General features: G+C 37.1%; 1 protein-coding gene and 1 pseudogene across 1 annotated transcript; one reads left to right on the top strand and one right to left on the bottom strand.

Moving 5' to 3' along the window:
• Nucleotides 1-3,980: 3,980 nt before the first annotated feature.
• Nucleotides 3,981-8,012, top strand: LOC140805531 (soluble inorganic pyrophosphatase 4). Its single transcript, XM_073161798.1, has 9 exons — nucleotides 3,981-4,183; nucleotides 5,053-5,194; nucleotides 5,277-5,305; nucleotides 6,128-6,193; nucleotides 6,271-6,378; nucleotides 7,020-7,085; nucleotides 7,163-7,283; nucleotides 7,438-7,519; nucleotides 7,671-8,012. The coding sequence occupies exons 2-9, from the start codon at nucleotides 5,062-5,064 to the stop codon at nucleotides 7,711-7,713; spliced, it is 648 nt and encodes a 215-aa protein (XP_073017899.1). The 5' UTR covers nucleotides 3,981-4,183; nucleotides 5,053-5,061; the 3' UTR covers nucleotides 7,714-8,012.
• A 247-nt stretch (nucleotides 8,013-8,259) lies between these two features.
• LOC140805530 (uncharacterized) lies at nucleotides 8,260-19,006 on the bottom strand (annotated as a pseudogene).
• Between the last annotated feature and the right edge of the window lie 494 nt (nucleotides 19,007-19,500).

Genomic DNA, 19,500 nt, shown 5'->3' with positions numbered 1-19,500 from the left:
ATATGTTATTGAGAATTGGAATGACGCTCAAGCTGCTGCTGTAAATCAAATATCAGTGAATACTTGGCACATGCGCCTTGGTCATCCCTCTGTTCAAGTAATGGACTTACTGAAAGAACATTTAGGATACAGCTCATCGAAAATTGATCAATGTAAATCTTGTTACATTTGTCCATTAGCTAAACAACGACGTTTGTCATTCGTTTCTAATCAACATATGTCTTCACATTCATTTGATCTTGTACATTGTGATGTTTGGGGACCACACCATATTCCCACATATAATGATCATCGTTACTTCTTGACATTGGTGGATGATTGCACCCGCTTTACCTGGATATTTCTGCTACACAAAAAGTCAGATGCTCCACAGGTTGTTACCCGATTTTACAACATGATTGAAAATCAATTTCATAAGAAAATCAAAGTTTTGCGCACCGATAATGCGAAAGAACTTGCATTAACTGAACTTTGCCATGACAAGGGGATTCTGCATCAGTTCTCATGTGTACAAACACCTCAACAAAACTCAGTTGTTGAGAGGAAACACCAGCATCTTCTTAATGTGGCTCGATCTCTTTTATTCCAATCACGAGTGCCTACCAAATTCTGGGGAGAGTGTGTTTTAGCTGCCACATTTTTAATCAATCGGGTGCCTTCACCCCGGACTCATAACAAAGCTCCATATGAGCTTCTGTATCAAAAGAATTTCAGCTATCAAGATCTTCGTAGCTTTGGGTGCCTTGCTTTTGCGTCTACATTAGCCGCCCATCGTGATAAATTCTCGCCCCGAGCACGCCCTTGCATATTTCTGGGTTATCCCTCAGGCGTCAAAGGCTACAAGTTGTTGGACATCCAGACTCAAGAAGTTTTCATTTCAAGGGATGTTGTCTTTCATGAGTCCACCTTCCCTTGCTACTTGGGCACAACAAACACAAGTGTTGACCCCTTTCCAACTGTAGTCCTGCCGAAACCTTTAGACACATCATATACAGAGAGTGGTTCTTCATGTATTGACTCCACTCACTTAGCAGCTCCTCCTTCACAGTTTGACCAGATGCATACTTCGTCTACTGATCCTCAAACAACCATCAGTACTAGGACCTCCTCAAGAGTCACAAATCCACCATCATACCTTCGTGATTATCATTGCAATTTATTGCATTCAAGAGCACCTGATATCTCCAAGTGTTCATATACCCTAAGTGATCATGTCTCTTATGATATTTTATCTCACTCATATAGAAATCTGGTGCTCAATGTTTCCTCACAATTTGAGCCTCAATTCTACCATCAAGCTGTGAAGTTACCTCAATGGCGAGATGCTATGACAGCTGAACTCGAAGCTATGGAAGTCAACAACACATGGACATTGGTTCCTTTACCTCCGGGTAAGCACTCTATAGGATGTCGATGGGTATACAAGATAAAATATGCATCAAATGGCTCCGTGGACCGACACAAGGCCCGCCTTGTTGCCAAAGGTTACACCCAACAGGAGGGTGTTGATTTTTTTGATACATTTTCACCAGTGGCCAAGTTAACAACTGTCAAAGTCCTCCTCGCACTTGCTGCTAGCCAACATTGGAATCTTGCCCAACTAGATGTCAATAATGCATTTCTTCATGGCGACCTCTTGGAAGAGGTGTACATGGATGTGCCTCTTGGATATGCTAAACGAGTTCCCCAAGGCACCGAGATCCCCAAACTTGTTTGTAAGCTGCGTAAGTCAATCTATGGTTTACGTCAAGCCTCTAGACAGTGGTACTCTAAATTCTCTCAAGCTTTACTACAACATGGATTCTCCCAATCTCATTCGGACAACACGTTGTTTACAAAGGGGTCAGGAGCTTCCTTTGTCGCTTTACTTGTGTACGTAGATGATATCATAATTGCTGGACCATCGCAGCATGTCATACAATCTTTAAAGTCTTTCCTTCAAAGCCACTTCAAGCTCAAAGACTTAGGATCGCTCAAGTATTTTCTTGGTCTGGAAATTGCCCGCACACAGCAAGGAATTTGCCTCTCCCAGCGTCATTACACCCTGCAACTTCTTGAGGATGCTGGCTTCTTGGCTAGCAAACCACTTCATACACCAATGGAACCTCGCTCGAACCTTAACATTAGTGATGGTCAGCCTCTTGAAGACATCTCGCAGTATCGTCGTCTCATTGGAAGACTACTATATCTAACATTATCACGGCCTGACATTGTGTTTGCAGTACACAAACTCAGTCAATTTGTCTCCAAGCCTCGTACACCACATTTACAAGCTGTTCAGCATCTCTTACAGTATCTCAAAGCAGCTCCTGGTCAAGGCATTTTCTTTCCAGCATCATCATCTCTTCAATTACGAGCATTTTCCGACGCTGATTGGGCTTCATGTGTTGACACAAGAAAATCAGTAACCGGCTATTGCGTTTTTCTCGGTGATGCGCTAGTTTCTTGGAAAGCTAAAAAGCAAGCCACCATTTCACGTTCCTCAACCGAAGCAGAGTACCGGGCTTTAGCCAGTACAACCAGTGAAGTTATTTGGCTCAAACAACTTCTACATGACTTCGGCATGACAACTACTGCCCCAACAACAATATTTTGTGACAATCAGTCTGCTATACACATTGCTCATAATCCTATCTTTCACGAGCGTACAAAACATATAGAAGTCGATTGCCATTTTATTAGAAACAAAATATCTGAAGGTTCAATCAAATTGCTCCATGTGCGGTCACACCTCCAGCTTGCGGATATGTTCACCAAGCCATTATCCTCCACCATGTTATCTAATCTACTCTCCAAGATGTCCGTAAAGAATATATACACTCCATCTTGACGGGGGGTATTAGACACTTAAATCAGTTAGGAAGTTAGAAGTAGTTAGAATATAGTTGAATAGCTAATTGTATATAAGAAAATCAGATACATTTTACTTAGCGCAAGTTGTAATTCATAAGTGTTTTCACGGTTCAATGGAAAAAGGCTTCAGGCTTGAGTTCTCAATCTTCTTCCGCAATACATAAATACATATAATATTATATGAAAAATAATTGTCTTATTAAATTATCTAAACTGTTAATTTATAAAACCGACCCAACTAGAGACCGATAATTTTTTAGATGTTATTAATTTATAAATGTTTTGTTGTATACATAAAAAATATTTTGTTATTATAATATTTAAATTATATATAATTAATTTTATTTGAAAGAAAGAAAATTAACATGGATATATAAATATCTTAAATAATATATTCTATTTTATTAAAGTTGAATACATGATAGTAACCATCTAGGAAGGACACTAACTTTTTCTTTTAACTTTACCCTTATATGATACCAATATTACAATTTTGTTATTTTTTTTAAAATTTCAACACACACTTTTCTTTTTATTTTTTTATATCAATAATTTAAATATCAATTTAATCTTTCTATAATTTATCAAATTTTATTTTAGTCCATCCATAATCGTAAAAAAAAAAAAGAGCAGGTCTCATGTGAGACCGTCTCACGGATCACAATCTGTGAGACGAGTTAACCCTACCCATATTCACAATAAAAAGTAATACTCTTAGCATAAAAAGTAATATTTTTTCATGGATTATCCAAATAAAGATCTGTCTCACAAAATACAACTCGTGAGACCGTCTCACACAAGTTTTTGCCAAAAAAAAATTATACACATATATCCCATGTGAAAAATAATCGGTCTATATTAACAATTGAACTCAGATGTAATATCTGACACGAGATATTTCCGCAATCAGTTCTTCCCTAACAATTGAACTCAAATGTAATATCTGACACGAGATTATTATTCCGCAATCACTTCTTCCCAAACAGGCCCCTCAGCAGAAATTAACCAACAAAAATCCACCACGTGCTCGGGCCCACACATCAGGCTCCACACTCCCGCAAGAGAATCTTTTCATATTCCACGAATTTATGCGTGTGAGAGAATTTTCTCGTCCAAAATTTCCCACTTTCCTTCTTTAAATGGCAAGGCACCACAGACAGCGGGAACGCGTAATGCACCGGCATCTGCAACCGCCCTTTACTCAACTGCTTTCTCTCTCTAGGGTTTCCATCTCTTTTCCTCCATAAATATCTGCACTCTCACCTCATCCTCTCGCTGCTTTCTATTTTGTTCTCCTTCGCTGCTGCTCACCATCCTCTGGTAGTTTCAGGTATGGCTTATATTTGGATCTATCAATGTATATCATTTTTTGTGTTTTCGGTGGATTTAGGATTGCGTGTGTGGTGATTTATGTTGGAGTTCTATGCTTGTACGTTTGTATATCTTTTCCAATCCATTTCAACCGGTTTTTTTTTCTGTTTTGTTTTTTTTACTAATTTTGTGCTATCAGAATATGCACATTTTTGTAAGTGTTTATTGGAAGCTTTGATAATGTTTTCTAGAGCTATTTTTGGTTTTTTATGCGTATTTTGGTTTGTTAGACTTGTTTATGGACTTCTTTGGAACGAGAACGTACTGCCGGCATGAAAATTATTTGGCATGCATGAAGTTGAGCGCTCTCTCTCTCTCTCTGGTCCATATGTTGTTGATAATGATACCGGAGATTCGAGGCTACTAGCTGATTCTGTTCACAGTTTGGCCCTGTTTTGAGTTTTTTCCTCTTTTACCTCGATTCTTTGTAGTTTGCGGTTATGCTCTATTCTTGAGGTATTGATAAAAGTAATATGAAACCAATGGGATTTTGAAATGTGCGAGTATTCACTCAAAATGTTTTGGTTCTTGTCCAGGTTTCTTTACTGTTGAAGTTCATCTTTGTTTTTACATTTTACGCTTGATGGCTTCTTTTCTGATTTACCCAGTCCAATGGCTAGTGGTTGATGAATGATTTACGTTTCTTTTTTATTTCGTTCCTCAAACAGCATTATATATATTATGCCCGAGTCCCTGTGGAAACAATAGTTTTGTTTCATGAATTTTGGAACTGCTAATGTTTCTTGATTTGCTTTTGCTTTTTCCCATATATATTGTCGCCACCTGACGGTTTGGTTAGGAATTTATCTTTAACAATGTTATTTACAGCCTGCTGCTATGGCTTCACCTATTGAGAAGTCAATCAAATCTGATGCTAAAAAATCATCACATCCACCCCTTAACGAAAGAATACTGTCTTCAATGTCTAGGAAAGCTGTTGCTGCTCATCCTTGGCATGATCTAGAGATAGGTATGTAACCTTAATGTCTATCGTCATTCAAAGAGCATGAAGTTAAATAAATTTGATGCTTTCTTTCTTTTTTCTTATGCAGGACCTGGAGCACCAGTTGTTTTCAATTGTGTATGGCCATTGAATTGATTTTCCCCCCTGCATTTTAGCCTAATAATTTAGAGCGTAAATCATGTGAAACAGAGTTGCTCCTTTTTTGTTGAATTTTTATGCAAATTGAATATTCAAGTTTAAAAAGTGTCCGTCACACTGCACTTCTAGCCTCAAACTTACTTGAACTTCACATACATGCAAGAAAACTGTGAAATTAGCATGTTGTAGCTGTGATTTGAAAATCACAGCCTACAGTGTAATTCAACTTTTGATTTTCGGAAATTGGAATTTTCAACTTTTCAATGGTTGAATCGAAAAATGGATGCCTTTTTCTGACTGTACCAACCTTGAACACTTTTTACCTTTTGCTTTGTCGACACTTTCCTTTTAGTAGTCCACTTTGCATGGAGAATGGGTCGGTCTTAGTTCACTAGCCTTATCATATTTTTGAAGTTAGTTTTATGACCCACTGACTTCTATTAGTATACGCATTAAGTTTTAGAGTTGTTTCAAATTTAATGTATTTGGATTAAAATGATGCGGGATCAGCATTCACCGGATATATTGTTGTGAATTTCATATATTTTTATTGGAATCAGCATATACTTGGATAAATTGGATATGAATTTATTTTAGCCGTTTTTAAGTTTCCGTAGTTATGGAATGTTATTGAGATTGACTCATAACATGTGGATGAGTCATTCTTGTGTTTATTCCATATTGTGTCAATACTCTGTACTCAAAGCAGCTAAGCTTTATGTTGGCAACTGAACTTTTTACTGTTCTGGTTATGCTGGAAAATCTTGATACATATGAAACAACCGTACTTAATCCGTGTAGGTAGTTGAGATAGGCAAGGGTAGTAAAGTGAAGTATGAACTCGACAAGAACACAGGTCTAATCAAGGTACTAGGCCAATCTGCACGTACCTCTATTTATGTTGGGTTATTGTTATATATGTTAAGATTCATTGGCATCTGCAGGTTGATCGTGTTCTTTACTCGTCAGTTGTGTACCCCCATAACTATGGCTTTATACCCCGCACTCTTTGTGAAGACAATGACCCAATAGATGTATTGGTCATAATGCAGGTGTGCAGTTCTCTCCCGAACCTTCAGATACTGTCCAAACATGTGTGGATTGTTAGTAATTTTCCAGGAAATATGGGACTTTGTTGCTTAAAAGATTCGCTGCCACGAAAGTTGAGTGCTTGTTTGTAAAACAAGTTCCATGATTTGGCTGCTTGTTATCACACGCAACTTGGACACACATGTATGTGCTGTTGTCGTATGTATCAGTGGCAAGCACAATTATCATATGATTGTCGATATGAATAGATTTTATCTTGCCATGATTTGCACATGCAGCTCCTCAAATCCAATAGGTTGAACCTTTAAACACTAAGAATGCAGCGGTACGTTTTAAGGAAATGATGCACACAACGCACTTTCATGTCCTTTGAAGGCTTACATATGAAACAATGTAAATCATTCCCCTCCAAGCTTCTCAAGGTAGAAATTAAGATTAAGACCTATGTTATGTGAAACCGGATCGCACAGGTGTATTTAAAAATTTCTCACTGGTTAATGTACATCTTCTGAGTTGTGCGAATAGCTTTTATATCTTTGAATCTTCAACAATGAAAATACGATATGGAAGATATAATTTCTAATTCCACTTTGGAAGCTATATTGATCTTTAGACTTTTAAGTGTTTCTGCAACATAAAACAGGAACCAGTTCTTCCAGGGTGCTTTCTCAGGGCTAAAGCAATAGGTCTTATGCCCATGATTGATCAGGTATAATACTTACCAATTTTTTACAATAATCATACTAGTATCTTGAAACAAAAAGAATCACATTGCTATGGGAACAGGGAGAGAAAGATGACAAGATAATTGCTGTCTGTGCTGATGATCCTGAATATCGGCATTATACAGACATCAAAGAACTTCCACCGCATCGCTTGGCTGAGATCCGCCGTTTTTTTGAGGATTGTATCCTTCACGATAATCAATTTATCTTGCAGATTTTTCTGTTGACCAAATGGTTTCTGGTTTTTCACTGGAATGTGTGTGTGACTGCCAGATGTGTTCTTTATATTTAATAATGGACTTTATGCATTTTCTTGTTACCTTAACTATCAATTAGACAAGAAAAACGAGAACAAAGATGTCGCAGTCGATGAATTTCTTCCAGCCTCGAAAGCTTATGAAGCTATCCAGGGTTCCATGTAAGTGATTGCATATATGTATCTACAGAGAACATCACAACACGTGTGCTAAACCCCGATGATTTCTTTAGTTTCGCTGCGATATGTTTTTTTCATTCAAGGTCATGTATGTGGTAAATGACTTAACTCCCTCGTAACTTTTCACCTCCAGGGACCTATACGCAGATTATATCGTGGAGAGCCTACGACGGTAATTTATTTACCACTTCGAAGGGAAGATTTGTGTATCGTTATATCAAAAACTGACTATTTCAGTGTCTTTCTTTGGTTTGAAAAATCCGTACAAGGCTGTTTCTTTTGGCTGTATGATATTATATGATGGCGAAAACTGATCGCTTGATAGATTGTTTTAGTAAAGTGATCCATGAAGAACGTTTTAGTTATTTGCTTTGTAAAATGCGGATGCCTGACAAATCTTTTTTCCCCCAAATTATGCTATCCGCCTGGCCACTTTTATTCCTTTGATTGAATATTTGAATTGTCATTTTCCTGATATCTTCTATTATTTGGTGATAAAATTAACTATTTCGTATATTCATTTGAACGGAGTTGTATTAAAGATTGTCATTTGCACAAAAAATGTCATAAATTAATGTGGGTGTGTGTACGCATTTTATGAACCAGTGTATTCCAAACTACAAAATAATATACCACACATGCAATGTTTGCTCGTGGGGCTCTAGTTTCTATCATATGTTTGTATGTAATTGTTATTATTATTATTAAAGTAAGAGGGTCGCATGCTATCTTTTGATATTTTTAAGTGAACGTCAGCAATCGGCCCTTTGATTTTTAAAAGACAAATGGAGCAATTAAGGTCATTCAAGTAATTTTAAGGCCTTGAGAATAAAAATTGACAAATCACAGGGACTCGGGACTAATCGACGGTCTGATTTTCGAGGGCATCTGCATAAATCTCTGCACACTACCTCCAAATTTATGGGATGTATCTCCGGGTGTAACGGACATTTTGTCTAGTGAGACATCGAATTCATCAAGATCAAAAGCCATCCTCGTTGGAACTCCTGTCATGGCCAGCGATTGGAATACCTATCCCGTTATAGTCATCACAAGCCTCAATGTCGTCTTCGTCTTCATCACTCGCGCCTTCGTCGTCGTAAGTACTTCTCACCATCGACCAGGAAACATAATTTGGCCGGATGTATCTTCAAGTAGATTAGTCAAAGGAAATAAGAACAAACTTTAAAACAGACTCCATAGGTCCCTCAAACTATTTTGTGTGTATAATTTCTAATCAAAATCCTAGACCCACCCAGATTACAGAAGTAAATACATGGGAGAAACGAGTAACAAACACAAAAAACAAACCTGTCACATTTCAATAATAAGCATGGATCAAAGGGAAAAAACACATCAAGTCTATCCATCCCACCAAATGCACGAGAATGTTCCGATTCTAGGAGGCCATCGTCGGCAAAGATTTGAGGCAGTGAAAATATGTGATTGTCCTTCGCCAACCGGAGAAATTCTCCCACTATTGACGGCAAGCATACCTGGACAGAAACCAAAACATGGAAGACCAGAATCAAGAACAACTCACACGGTTAACTTGGTCAGAAATTCAGGCATGGACAGAAGAAAACGACAATACAACTCAGGTGCTCAAATTTTTACCTGTAATGGTTTCAATGGGTGCCCAAGGATATCGTCAATATGCATATGAAGTAGAAGTAATTCGAGACTAGGTATCACAAGCATTTGTCTCATGCGAAAGCACAGTATATAGTGGCCTACATAACAGAACAGTTGAAAAACATTTAGAATCAGATTCCTTGCATGTTCCTTGGAAATATAAAAGCACAAGTTCGCAAAGAACTGGTAACATAAGCTATCACCACAGCTACATTAGTACGGTGGCAGTACAGGGGTTACAGGTACCTGTCGCCTTTATGGTCATAGAACCATATTTGAACACTAACGCTTATCACTCTTGTCAATTTCACCACTTACCCAGATTCATACTCGAGTAGAGGTTAGAATAGAAATCCAAACATGTAGAAGCGAATTCAACAAAAGCCTAAGTTTTTCATTACTGATGTTTTTCCCCTCTCCATGTATTATGCCGCACTCACAAATCACATCTTATCTGGTCTTTCGCGATGATTCCTTCTATCTATCTCATCCTTACGCCACTAGAACCCTTCATCGCCACCATTTTTATGTTCCTTACAGTGTCATCAGATAAGAATGTCACAAGATAGCTTTGCACCATCTACTCCAACCATAAGTCCATAACCATAACTCCATAACCATAACAGTCCCAGGTGTAGTTCCAGATCAACAATGGCACAAACGATATCTTTTCCACCTTATGTCTTTATAGCTCTATCAATGAACAGACCAAACAACTACTTTTACAGAACATGAATGTGAAGGAGATCTGTGTTAACAATAATTTGGACCAAGCAAAGGTTAGCATACAGACTCTAAAATTCAAAAAAGGGAAATTAAAAATAAAAGAAACTAATGGAAACTCAAGCTTGTAATTATTGAGAATAGCTACATAATCAACTCCTTACACACCTGGCATCCAGCATAAAAGACTTTATGTGCTTTTGGATTAATGTCACCAACCTGCTCCTTGCAGTACACATAACACCAGTTCACCACACTGCAATTTGAAAGAAAATGGATCAGTAAAAAATTTGCATCTTGTCCATCAATCCTTTTCGTTCAAGAAACAAAATGTCATACGTAATACGAGATGAGAATCAACCTTTCCAGTATAGTTGCAATAAGTGAGATGTCAACAAATTTTGCGCGCGCTAAATAACTAGCAAGATATGAAACAGCACTCATTCTGCATGTAACAATAAGCAGGTTATATATCTTGATAAGTTGAAACATAACAAGCTGAATGATAACACGGAACAATTAGAAAAGGTGAAAAAGGTGTTATATGAGATAATACAGTGACAAAAATGTAGATAAACCTAAACAAAATAATTATTGAAAAAAGAACAAATCTGACTAGCGATAATCGGTGTAACTCCAATTTACATGGTAGGAAAAAACTAAACAATCCATTAACAATCATACCAAGAATAAACCATAAAGGCAATGAATATCCGGAAAAAATAATACCTAATTTACACACTTCTCCAGCACTCACTCCAAGGATGTAAGTCAAATATTCAATCCCCACAGACCCTTCATTTTTTTGCAACTAGATAATTTTCTAGCAGCAACTTATTATATCATCCGATGGACAAACGAATATAAGATTGGACATATTAACAACAAACTCAAGAGATTCATAATTTTGCAAGTTAAACTGAGTATAAAATATATTACGCTTTTTCTTAAGAGTGATAGGATTCTTTGCTGTGTAATTTCAAAGTACATAGAACAATAGCATGCCATTTGCAGATAAAAAAAAATATACAAATACAACATAAATCTGTGCCAGGAGTTGAACAAAGAACATCAAAATTTCATAGACTCACTTCTCAACAAAAATAATATTTAGTTTATACAGTATGAACATTAAAAATAAAGCTTCAAGAAAACCTTAACCCTTACCTAAGTTCAGGATTGGGACCACTAACAAAGGTATTTACAAGCATGCTGACAAATTTTTTTCCACAACTTTCAGGATCCAGAGAGCAGGTGTAGAACATGATAAACTACAAAAGACACACAGCAAATATGGTTAAAAGTAAATGACAGCTTCCAATAAGTAAAAATGTGAATAAACAAAGAATTGATGAAAAACTACAATATTTTTAAATTATCCCAAGAAATGGCAAACACCTGACAAAATTTTGATTTATAGGCGGTCAATATAGTTATCCGAAATGATTGGAGAAGAGTCTCAAACACCTGAAACATAATTACAAGGTGAACAAGGTATGAAATTTGCATCATTAAAATGGCAAATTAAAGGAACGACGTAGATTTTACCTGAACTAGATGACCACTCTCACTACAGGTTTTAAGATGTTCAAAAACAAGTACCATTAGATTATCCAGCTTTCTAGCAACATCAACTCCACTAAACCTTTGTATCAGACTTTCCCAATCAAACTGGCACATAAATGAGATTATATTACAAAAATGATGCATAAAGTCAGAAAAAAATAGCCCATAAAAAAAAAGTGTTATCAGAATTCTAGAGAACAGTTTAACGTGTCTATGTTCTGGTACAATGTGAATATTATCCAGAATCACAAACTTCCTTAAGTTTCCAAGGTTATTGCTTCAAATTAATATCAATGTCTATATAAATAAATGAAAAAAAGTTCATGTTATCAGTCAACATCGAGTAGACATTTATCATTAATTAAACATAAAAAAGTGGATCACAATGAGGCCGTGCTGGACTAGATAAGCAATATCACCCCCACGGAGCCCATTAATATAAATATGTACTATTATAAAATCAAGAGACACCATAAATTTTCTACTATCAATTTTAGTCATTGCCACACGACAAAAAAACTGCTGTTACAATTTCCTCAGATAGCAATTTCTGGTTTTAGTTAAAACACCTTCTGAACAGAGACACACCCTTTTCTCCTTCAAAAACCAAAAACCAATTTTCTAAAACACAAGAGGAAAATAAGAAAAAAGAATTTTTTTAAAAAAAGACATTGCTCAACAAAAGGACTTAACTGAAGCCAAAAGTCGTGAATCATCAACAATGTTTGATTGAGTTTATTCTGATAGTATTTCAATAGAAAAGACACACTCAAGCCCTATAACTGTTTCAAATTACAAGAAATGAAGAATAATAAAAAAATTCTTCTAGTCCGTCCAGCGTAATAAAATAAGAAAAAAATAAGACTAACAAATGTAATGAATAAACGATAATAGGCAAACCAAAAGAAATGGGAAGGAAAGAGCACCTCATTATAATCTTGTTGAATATGATCTATAGGCACTTCAAAGGTTTCGAGTTCCTTACCCTTATGAAAATCATCCTTCAAAATGTCATTCCAATCTATTTCTACCTACAATGAGGACCAGCAGATCAGTGAAAAGTCTTCAAGAATTAATTTCACTCCTTTAAACAAACTTACATCCAAATCTCTAAGGCAATCCACAACTGCAAAAAGCAGCATTGAGCTTCCCACAAATCCACCAATCCTACCAGTCAGCAATCTCAACATATTCTCCACATATGTCTCAATGAAAACCTAAAGGAATGAGATATCAAGTTACAATAACCATACAGTAAATAGAAAAGACAGCCAAGAAACACATATCTGAATAGTGAATACAGCTTCATGTTTTCATGTCTCCGCTCAATTGCAAAGGAAATTAAGGTTGAGTGCTAAATGCTAGGGGTGTGGATCTGATTTTAGGAGCGATATGGTTGAGTTCTTTGGGAGAGGTTCCTACAAGGATCAAGAGAAGTAGAGATTCAAGGGGACCCTTCCCTCCATCGGTCCAACGTATCTCTCCGATCTATAATCAAAACAGTGGATGTAGTGTTTTGTGGTGCTGTGTGGGTCACGATGGAAGAAAATGATGAGCATCGGGGTGAGAAGATACAGACTCCACCGACAGAGGAGGGAAATTTGTTGGCCAAGTTTCAGAATATTTTTGAGGATTCTAAGGGCTTGCCCCCCAAAAGAAGTGACGAACATAGCATCCACATAAAGGAGCTTGTGGAGCAGTGGTATTGAGGCCTATAGATATGCTCATTGTCAAGAAATGAGATGGAACGGCTGGTCAAGGAAATGCTCGCGGCAAGGGTGTTTCAGTCCAGTGTTATGTGGGAAGGTCATTTGAAACATCTTAGAATAATAGTGCAAGTTTTGAGCCATCACCAGCTAGTTTTGAATCAAAAGAAATGTCAATTTGGGCTAAAAGAAGTGGAATATTCGGGCATGTGGGTTAAGGTGAAGGAGAGTCAATGGATGATAAAAAAATTGAGTGTGCAGAAGTGGCCTATGTCCTTAAATGTCAAGGAATTTCGAGGATTTCTAGGGCTAACCGGGTATTACAGGAAGTTCATAAAAGGTTACGGGATAATAGCCAAACCTTTAACTGAGCTCTTGAAGAAGAATAACTTAAACGGAACCTGGTAGAACAAAAGGCTTTTGAGCAGCTCAAAACAGCCATCAGCACTGCCCCTGTTCTTCGACTGCCTGACTTCAATAAGGCATTCATGATAGAGTGTGATGCTTCAGTTTAGGGAAGGGATAGGAGCAGTTTTATCTCAAGAGGGGAGGCCTATTGCATACTACAGCAGGGCCTTAGCAGCTCGGGCTTAGCCAAATCAACATATGAGAAGGAGTTGATGTCTCTGGTGATGGCAATTCAGCATTCGTGAGAGAATTTACTGGGTAGGAAATTCACGATTATGAGAAGGAGCCTGCTACAGCGGAGAATTAGTACACCTGACCAACATCATTGGTTATCTAAATTATTGGGATATGAGTTTGATATCAAATACAAGGCTGGGCGGATGGATGGGGAAGATGATGCACTGTCCAGAATGGGTCAGGAAGTTGAATTATCAATGCTGTCAGTTCCGATATGGTTGGAATGGGAAGAGCTCAAGTTGGAGATGAAAAATGATCCCCAGTTGCAAACAATAATTAAAGGGTTGCTGGTGGGGGTGACCATGCTTTTTACTAACTGTCCAATGGGCGACTAATGTACAAAGATCGTGTGGTCATCCCCAAAATTTTTGTTCGGGTGATGAAGTTGATTGAAGAGTTTCATGTCACACCCATGGGAGCCCATTCTGGGGCTTTCCGAGCCTTAAAAAGGATTGCTAACAGCTTCTACTGGAAACGAATACGAAAAGATGTGTACCAGTTTGTGTCTAAGTGTGACGTCTGCCAACAACAAAAATATATGGCATACCACATATCCCTGGGGAGTCTTCAGTGGTTGCTCAAGATTTGCACGATAGAGATGAGCTGTTTTGCCAGTTAAAATACAATCTCCAAAGAGCCCAACAGAGAATGATTAAGTATGGCAACAACCACAGAAGAGATGTTTCTTTCCAGGTGGGTGATATGGTTTTTCTGAAGTTGAGGTCGAATAGACAACAATCCATTTGCAAGAGGATATATCAGAAGTTAGCCGCACGGTACTATGAGGCCTTTAAAATCACTAACAGTATAGGGAACGTTGTTTATGAGTTACAGCTGCCGCCAGGATCAAGAGTGCATCCAGTGTTTCATGCATCTTGATCGAAGAAGTTTTTGGGCAGTAAAGCGCAGGGTAATGCAAAACTGCCAGAAGCATTAGAAAAAGACTTGGCTATTGCATATGAACCAGAAAAGATTCTAGCAAAGAGGTTCAAGAAGCGTGGGATGGAGCAAATTTTACAACTACTGGTCAAATAGAAGGGTCGCAGCGCGGAGGAAGCCACTTGGGAGGATGCAGATGTATTACTGACTCAATTACCAGATCACCACCTTGAGGACAAGGTGGATTCTGAAGGGGGGATAATGATACGGGTTCAAGGAACGTGGGCCTGAAACAGGGGCCCAAGATCCAATATGTATATTTCGGAGAAAAGTAGGAAATATGTGGGGGGAGGGGAGTAGAAAAAGAGTGAGGGTAGAGAGAGAAAAGTCATTCAGTTATTTTTTATTGTGGATGGTAACTAGTAGGGATGTAAATGAACCAAACGGTATGCGAGCTATTCGAAGCTCGGCTCGATAAAAAGCTCGTTTGAGTTTGTTTGTTAATCATATCAAACCAAGCCCAAGCTCGATTTTGACCTCGAAAATTTAATCAAACCAAGCTCAAGCCTAAGATATTCGGCTCGTGAGCTCGCAAACATGTTCGATAATAGGCTCTCGAGCTCGAGCTCGAGCTCGTTTAGGTGGCTCGTACTCGAGCTTGAGCTCGGCTCGTTTAGGTGGCTAGCAAACATGATTTTGGAATGTTCAATAATATACTTATTTATGTTTTTTTTTTGCTCTTATTTGTGTCGTTTTGGTTATTTATGAATGAATTTACATTTTTATGTCTGATTTAAAATTAGTTTATAGATATATTTAATTTCTAACAAGCTCGATTCAAAATCAAACTCGAGCTCAATTCTATGCTTATCGAGCTCGAAAACGAGACGAGCTCAAGCACGGCTTGATTAACATGTTAAACGAGCTTTTAACGAGCCAAGCTCGAGCCTGGCTTGATTAACATGCTAAACGAGTTTTTAACGAGCCGAGCTCAAGCTTTTAACGAGCTTAGTAATTTCAATACAAACCAAGCTCGAACCTGATAATAGAAGCTCGAATCGAGCTCGAGCCTCAAACAATTTTAAACAAACCAAGCTCAAGCCTGATACTGTTTGGTTTGGTTTGGATCGTTTACATCCCTAGTAACTAGCTGAGCTAGGGAATATAGAGCTTGTTTCTGGATTTTTCTTATTATTACTCCATCACGTCAACATACATACTTTTTTACTTTATTGTGTTCTTCATTTTCTTGTTAAGCTCAGGTGAATCCTATCAGTTTCATGGTGATGGGATTATTGATGTTCGCGAATATATACATATTGCGTGAATTGTGTGGATGTTATGTGCAGGGGCAAGGGTGTGTGAGTGAATGGCATCAGAAACAACATTTCCTAATACAGTGTGGCTCGAGGATGAACCAAACAGACGTTGGTGGGCATGTGATCCTTAGGACCGAAAAAGGTGGGGATAGATCGCAAATGCCAAGAGGTTGCATGGACAATTGGCGACTCATGGCAAGCTTCTAGGCAAAGGAAAACATTAATAAATCGATCTCCCACCGGAATGAGAGCTATTTCAAAACCGTAAGTATGAAACTTTGCATTTGCAGAGAGCTTAAAAGATTTTATAGATATTGCTTATATCAATAAGGTACATCTTCTTTTCGAGAACTCGTCACGTGAGAATTCTAAAATCAAGTATGCTTGACTCGGAGCAATCAAGAGATGGGTGACCCCTCGAAAATTTCTTAGGATGCATGTGACTAAAGATATAAGCAAACTGAAAAGAGACGTGGTAGTATAGTGGAGACAGCAGTCGAATATGAGGTGTTACATGCTCACTTATGAAGCCAATCATACAGGGCATACTTGAAAATAAAATTATGTTGACTCTATACTTACAGGTAAGTGAGGCCAATGAAATGCGAGAGAAGTATTGAAAGCCTCTTTGTGGAGTTTAAGTTAAAAACTTTGGCAGATCACTATTGTAGCCTCCGAAATCATGCGACAGAAAAATTTAAATAATAATCTTCAGCAAATTCTCAAAGTTGGTATGTCACTATGTCTGAATTTAGCTAGATCGCCAAGTTACCGCAATAATAAAAAGTAACAATATCCAGAAATCGTGTAAATGATCTTACATGTTCCTTCATCTTTATGTTTGGCATCCTATCTATGACTATCTTCTCAAGCTTCCTAGGTGAATGGACAAGACTCATCCTGGCAATTTTTAGCAAAGTTGAATGGACACGATCAAGAACTTGGTTCTTCTTAGTGAGCCCACGCGATTGTTTTAATAAATCCACAAAATAAGATGCAGAAGAGGGAGAAGTCGGTGGCATGAAATTGATAACAAGCATTTCCAAACACAGATCAACATATTCTCCTCTTGATGAAGCCTATAACAAGGTGGAAAAATAGCCGAATGGTCAATAACAAAGTATTAAGTACCTTAATACAAAAATTCCAGCAAATAGATAGGACACTTACAACTAACATACCAAGTGTACGAGCAATTCAACCAATGCATCCATAACATCAGTACCATACTCCCACAGGCTCATTCCAAATATCTGAAGTACCACAAAATATTGAATAAATTAAAAAGTAAGTCAAATCAAGAAAAGAAAAAAAAAACTTGATGCAACTGCATGAACTCACAGCACCAAGAAGAGACCGATGGTGGGTGATGTCTATGCAACGAACAGCTCCATTCACAGCTTTCAAACATGCCTGCTAGTTCATAGAAAATATTAAGTAACTCATAGGATAGTCTATGATGGATACCCACTAATTTACTTGGAAAAACAACAGCTTACCACAAGAAGGGCCACCTCCTCAGTAACAAGGCGTTCTTTACGGTATAACACTGCAACAAGCTGGTTATAGTAGTCGCAATCACCCTAAATTAGGTAAAATTTAGCATCTATTAGTAGGATTGATAGTGTAACTCAATAAGATTGATCGAACAATAACAAAGAAAAACTCCAACAATCATTATATGATTACCTCAATTGCAGCTTTAAGAGCATTCCTAATTTGTTCATCCAACTCAGAATCTGTGAAACTTGGCTCATATATGACAGGTGCTCTCAGTTTGTATCTTGTAACCTCAACCGAAACACTGGCAGTAAAATTGATAATTCAAAAAGAATTCAATTATCTAATCATTAGATCCCTCTTTGCTTTCCTAAAAAACATTAGATGAAAAGTTGGAGAGGTATTGAAATTAAATTTCAGTTAAAAAAACAGAGAGAAATGCTAATATATTTTAGGCGCCGTTAAATAAAAGAAAGTAGACAAATCAAAAAGGGAAAAAATTAAAGGAAATAGAGTGCTGCATTAATTAAAGAAGTAATATAGCATCCAATAGACAAATCAAAAAGGGAAAAAATTAAAGGAAATAGAGTGCTGCAGTAATTAAAGAAGTAATATAGCATCCAATGATTCACACACGACGTCTAAATTCCACATAAACGTTTTCTCACCAGTCTTCGGCGTAAATCTATATTTTTGGTAAAATTTCAGAATTTTTACACATACTCTATCTATTTTTTTATTATGAATTTCAATAAATAAAATTATGTCCACTAAAATACAATTTAATTTAACACAAAAAATGGCTTTAAATGATCAAATGCACTCTCTTTCATATAACTATCAGCCCAACATGGACAGGATAGTTAGTCCTTGATGTCATGGTGTCAAACATGCTATGCAATGTATGTAAAAATAGGGGTGGGTTTGTCAGCTTCCTCGTGTTCTGGTTTTTTTGGGTCGGGTACCCAAAAATGGGGTAGCATTTTTACTATCTGAACCCAAAAAATCATTACCCGATCTTCGGGTACCAGGTTCCCGAAATTTCAGGCCAAATTCTGAACAACATTCTGTAAGCCCAAAACTTTTACGGTTTTACATATATTAATGGATATATATGGAAATTAATTAAACAACAAAAAAATCAAAAAAAAAAAAACTGCATAAAAACAAGAAGAAAAACCTGTGAATCTTCATACATTGCAACCAACAAAATAATAACACATTATATCGAGAGAGAGCGCGATAGCTGGGCACTGAGAAATAGATTAAAACCGTAATTAAGATGTAGACCCGAATGGTAAAGGGAGGCTGCGACTCTCGCGAGACGATGGTTCGAGTCGGTCTTCTTTCCTCTGCTTCAATGCTTCGGCCTTCTAGTTTCTTCGAGTTCGAGTGATGGACTCAGAGATGAAAGGAGAGCAATGGCCGGGGAGTCGCGGAGATTGAAGATTGAACTTGGATGATCAATTTTCAACCCTAACCAAGAAATTGAAAGATGAGGGTTATCAGCTATCGCCATCCCAAAACTCTATTTTAAACCAACTCTATTCTAAAATAGCGCAGTTATTATACCAAATACAATATTCATCTCCAACTCATCTACTTCAAATCTTACTCTAAAAAAAAATATTCTCGAAATATTCTTTTTTATTTTATTTATTTCATTTTAAAATACTTTATAAATTTATATAATTAAATATTTTAATTTTTATGATTTTATATTTAATTATTAAAATTATATAATATTAAATTAGAATAATAATATCATATTATTATATAAAAAATATTTATAAATATTAATATAAATATTTATAATTAAAAAAACAAAAAAAATTAAAAAAAAAAAGGAAAATAGCTGCGCCACATTTGGCGCAGAGCTTTTCTCTGCGCCACAGCTCTGCGCCAAATGTGGCGCAGAGAAGAATGGTGCTGCGCTATTTTGCAAATAGCGCAGCACCATTGGAGAACGCTATTTTACTGTTTGGATTGG

Source organism: Primulina eburnea, chromosome 11 (assembly GCF_022965805.1).
Source record: "Primulina eburnea isolate SZY01 chromosome 11, ASM2296580v1, whole genome shotgun sequence".
NCBI classification, from domain to species: domain Eukaryota; kingdom Viridiplantae; phylum Streptophyta; class Magnoliopsida; order Lamiales; family Gesneriaceae; genus Primulina; species Primulina eburnea.
The sequence above is the reverse complement of the archived record's forward strand: the minus strand, read 5'-3'. Positions and strand labels throughout refer to the sequence as shown.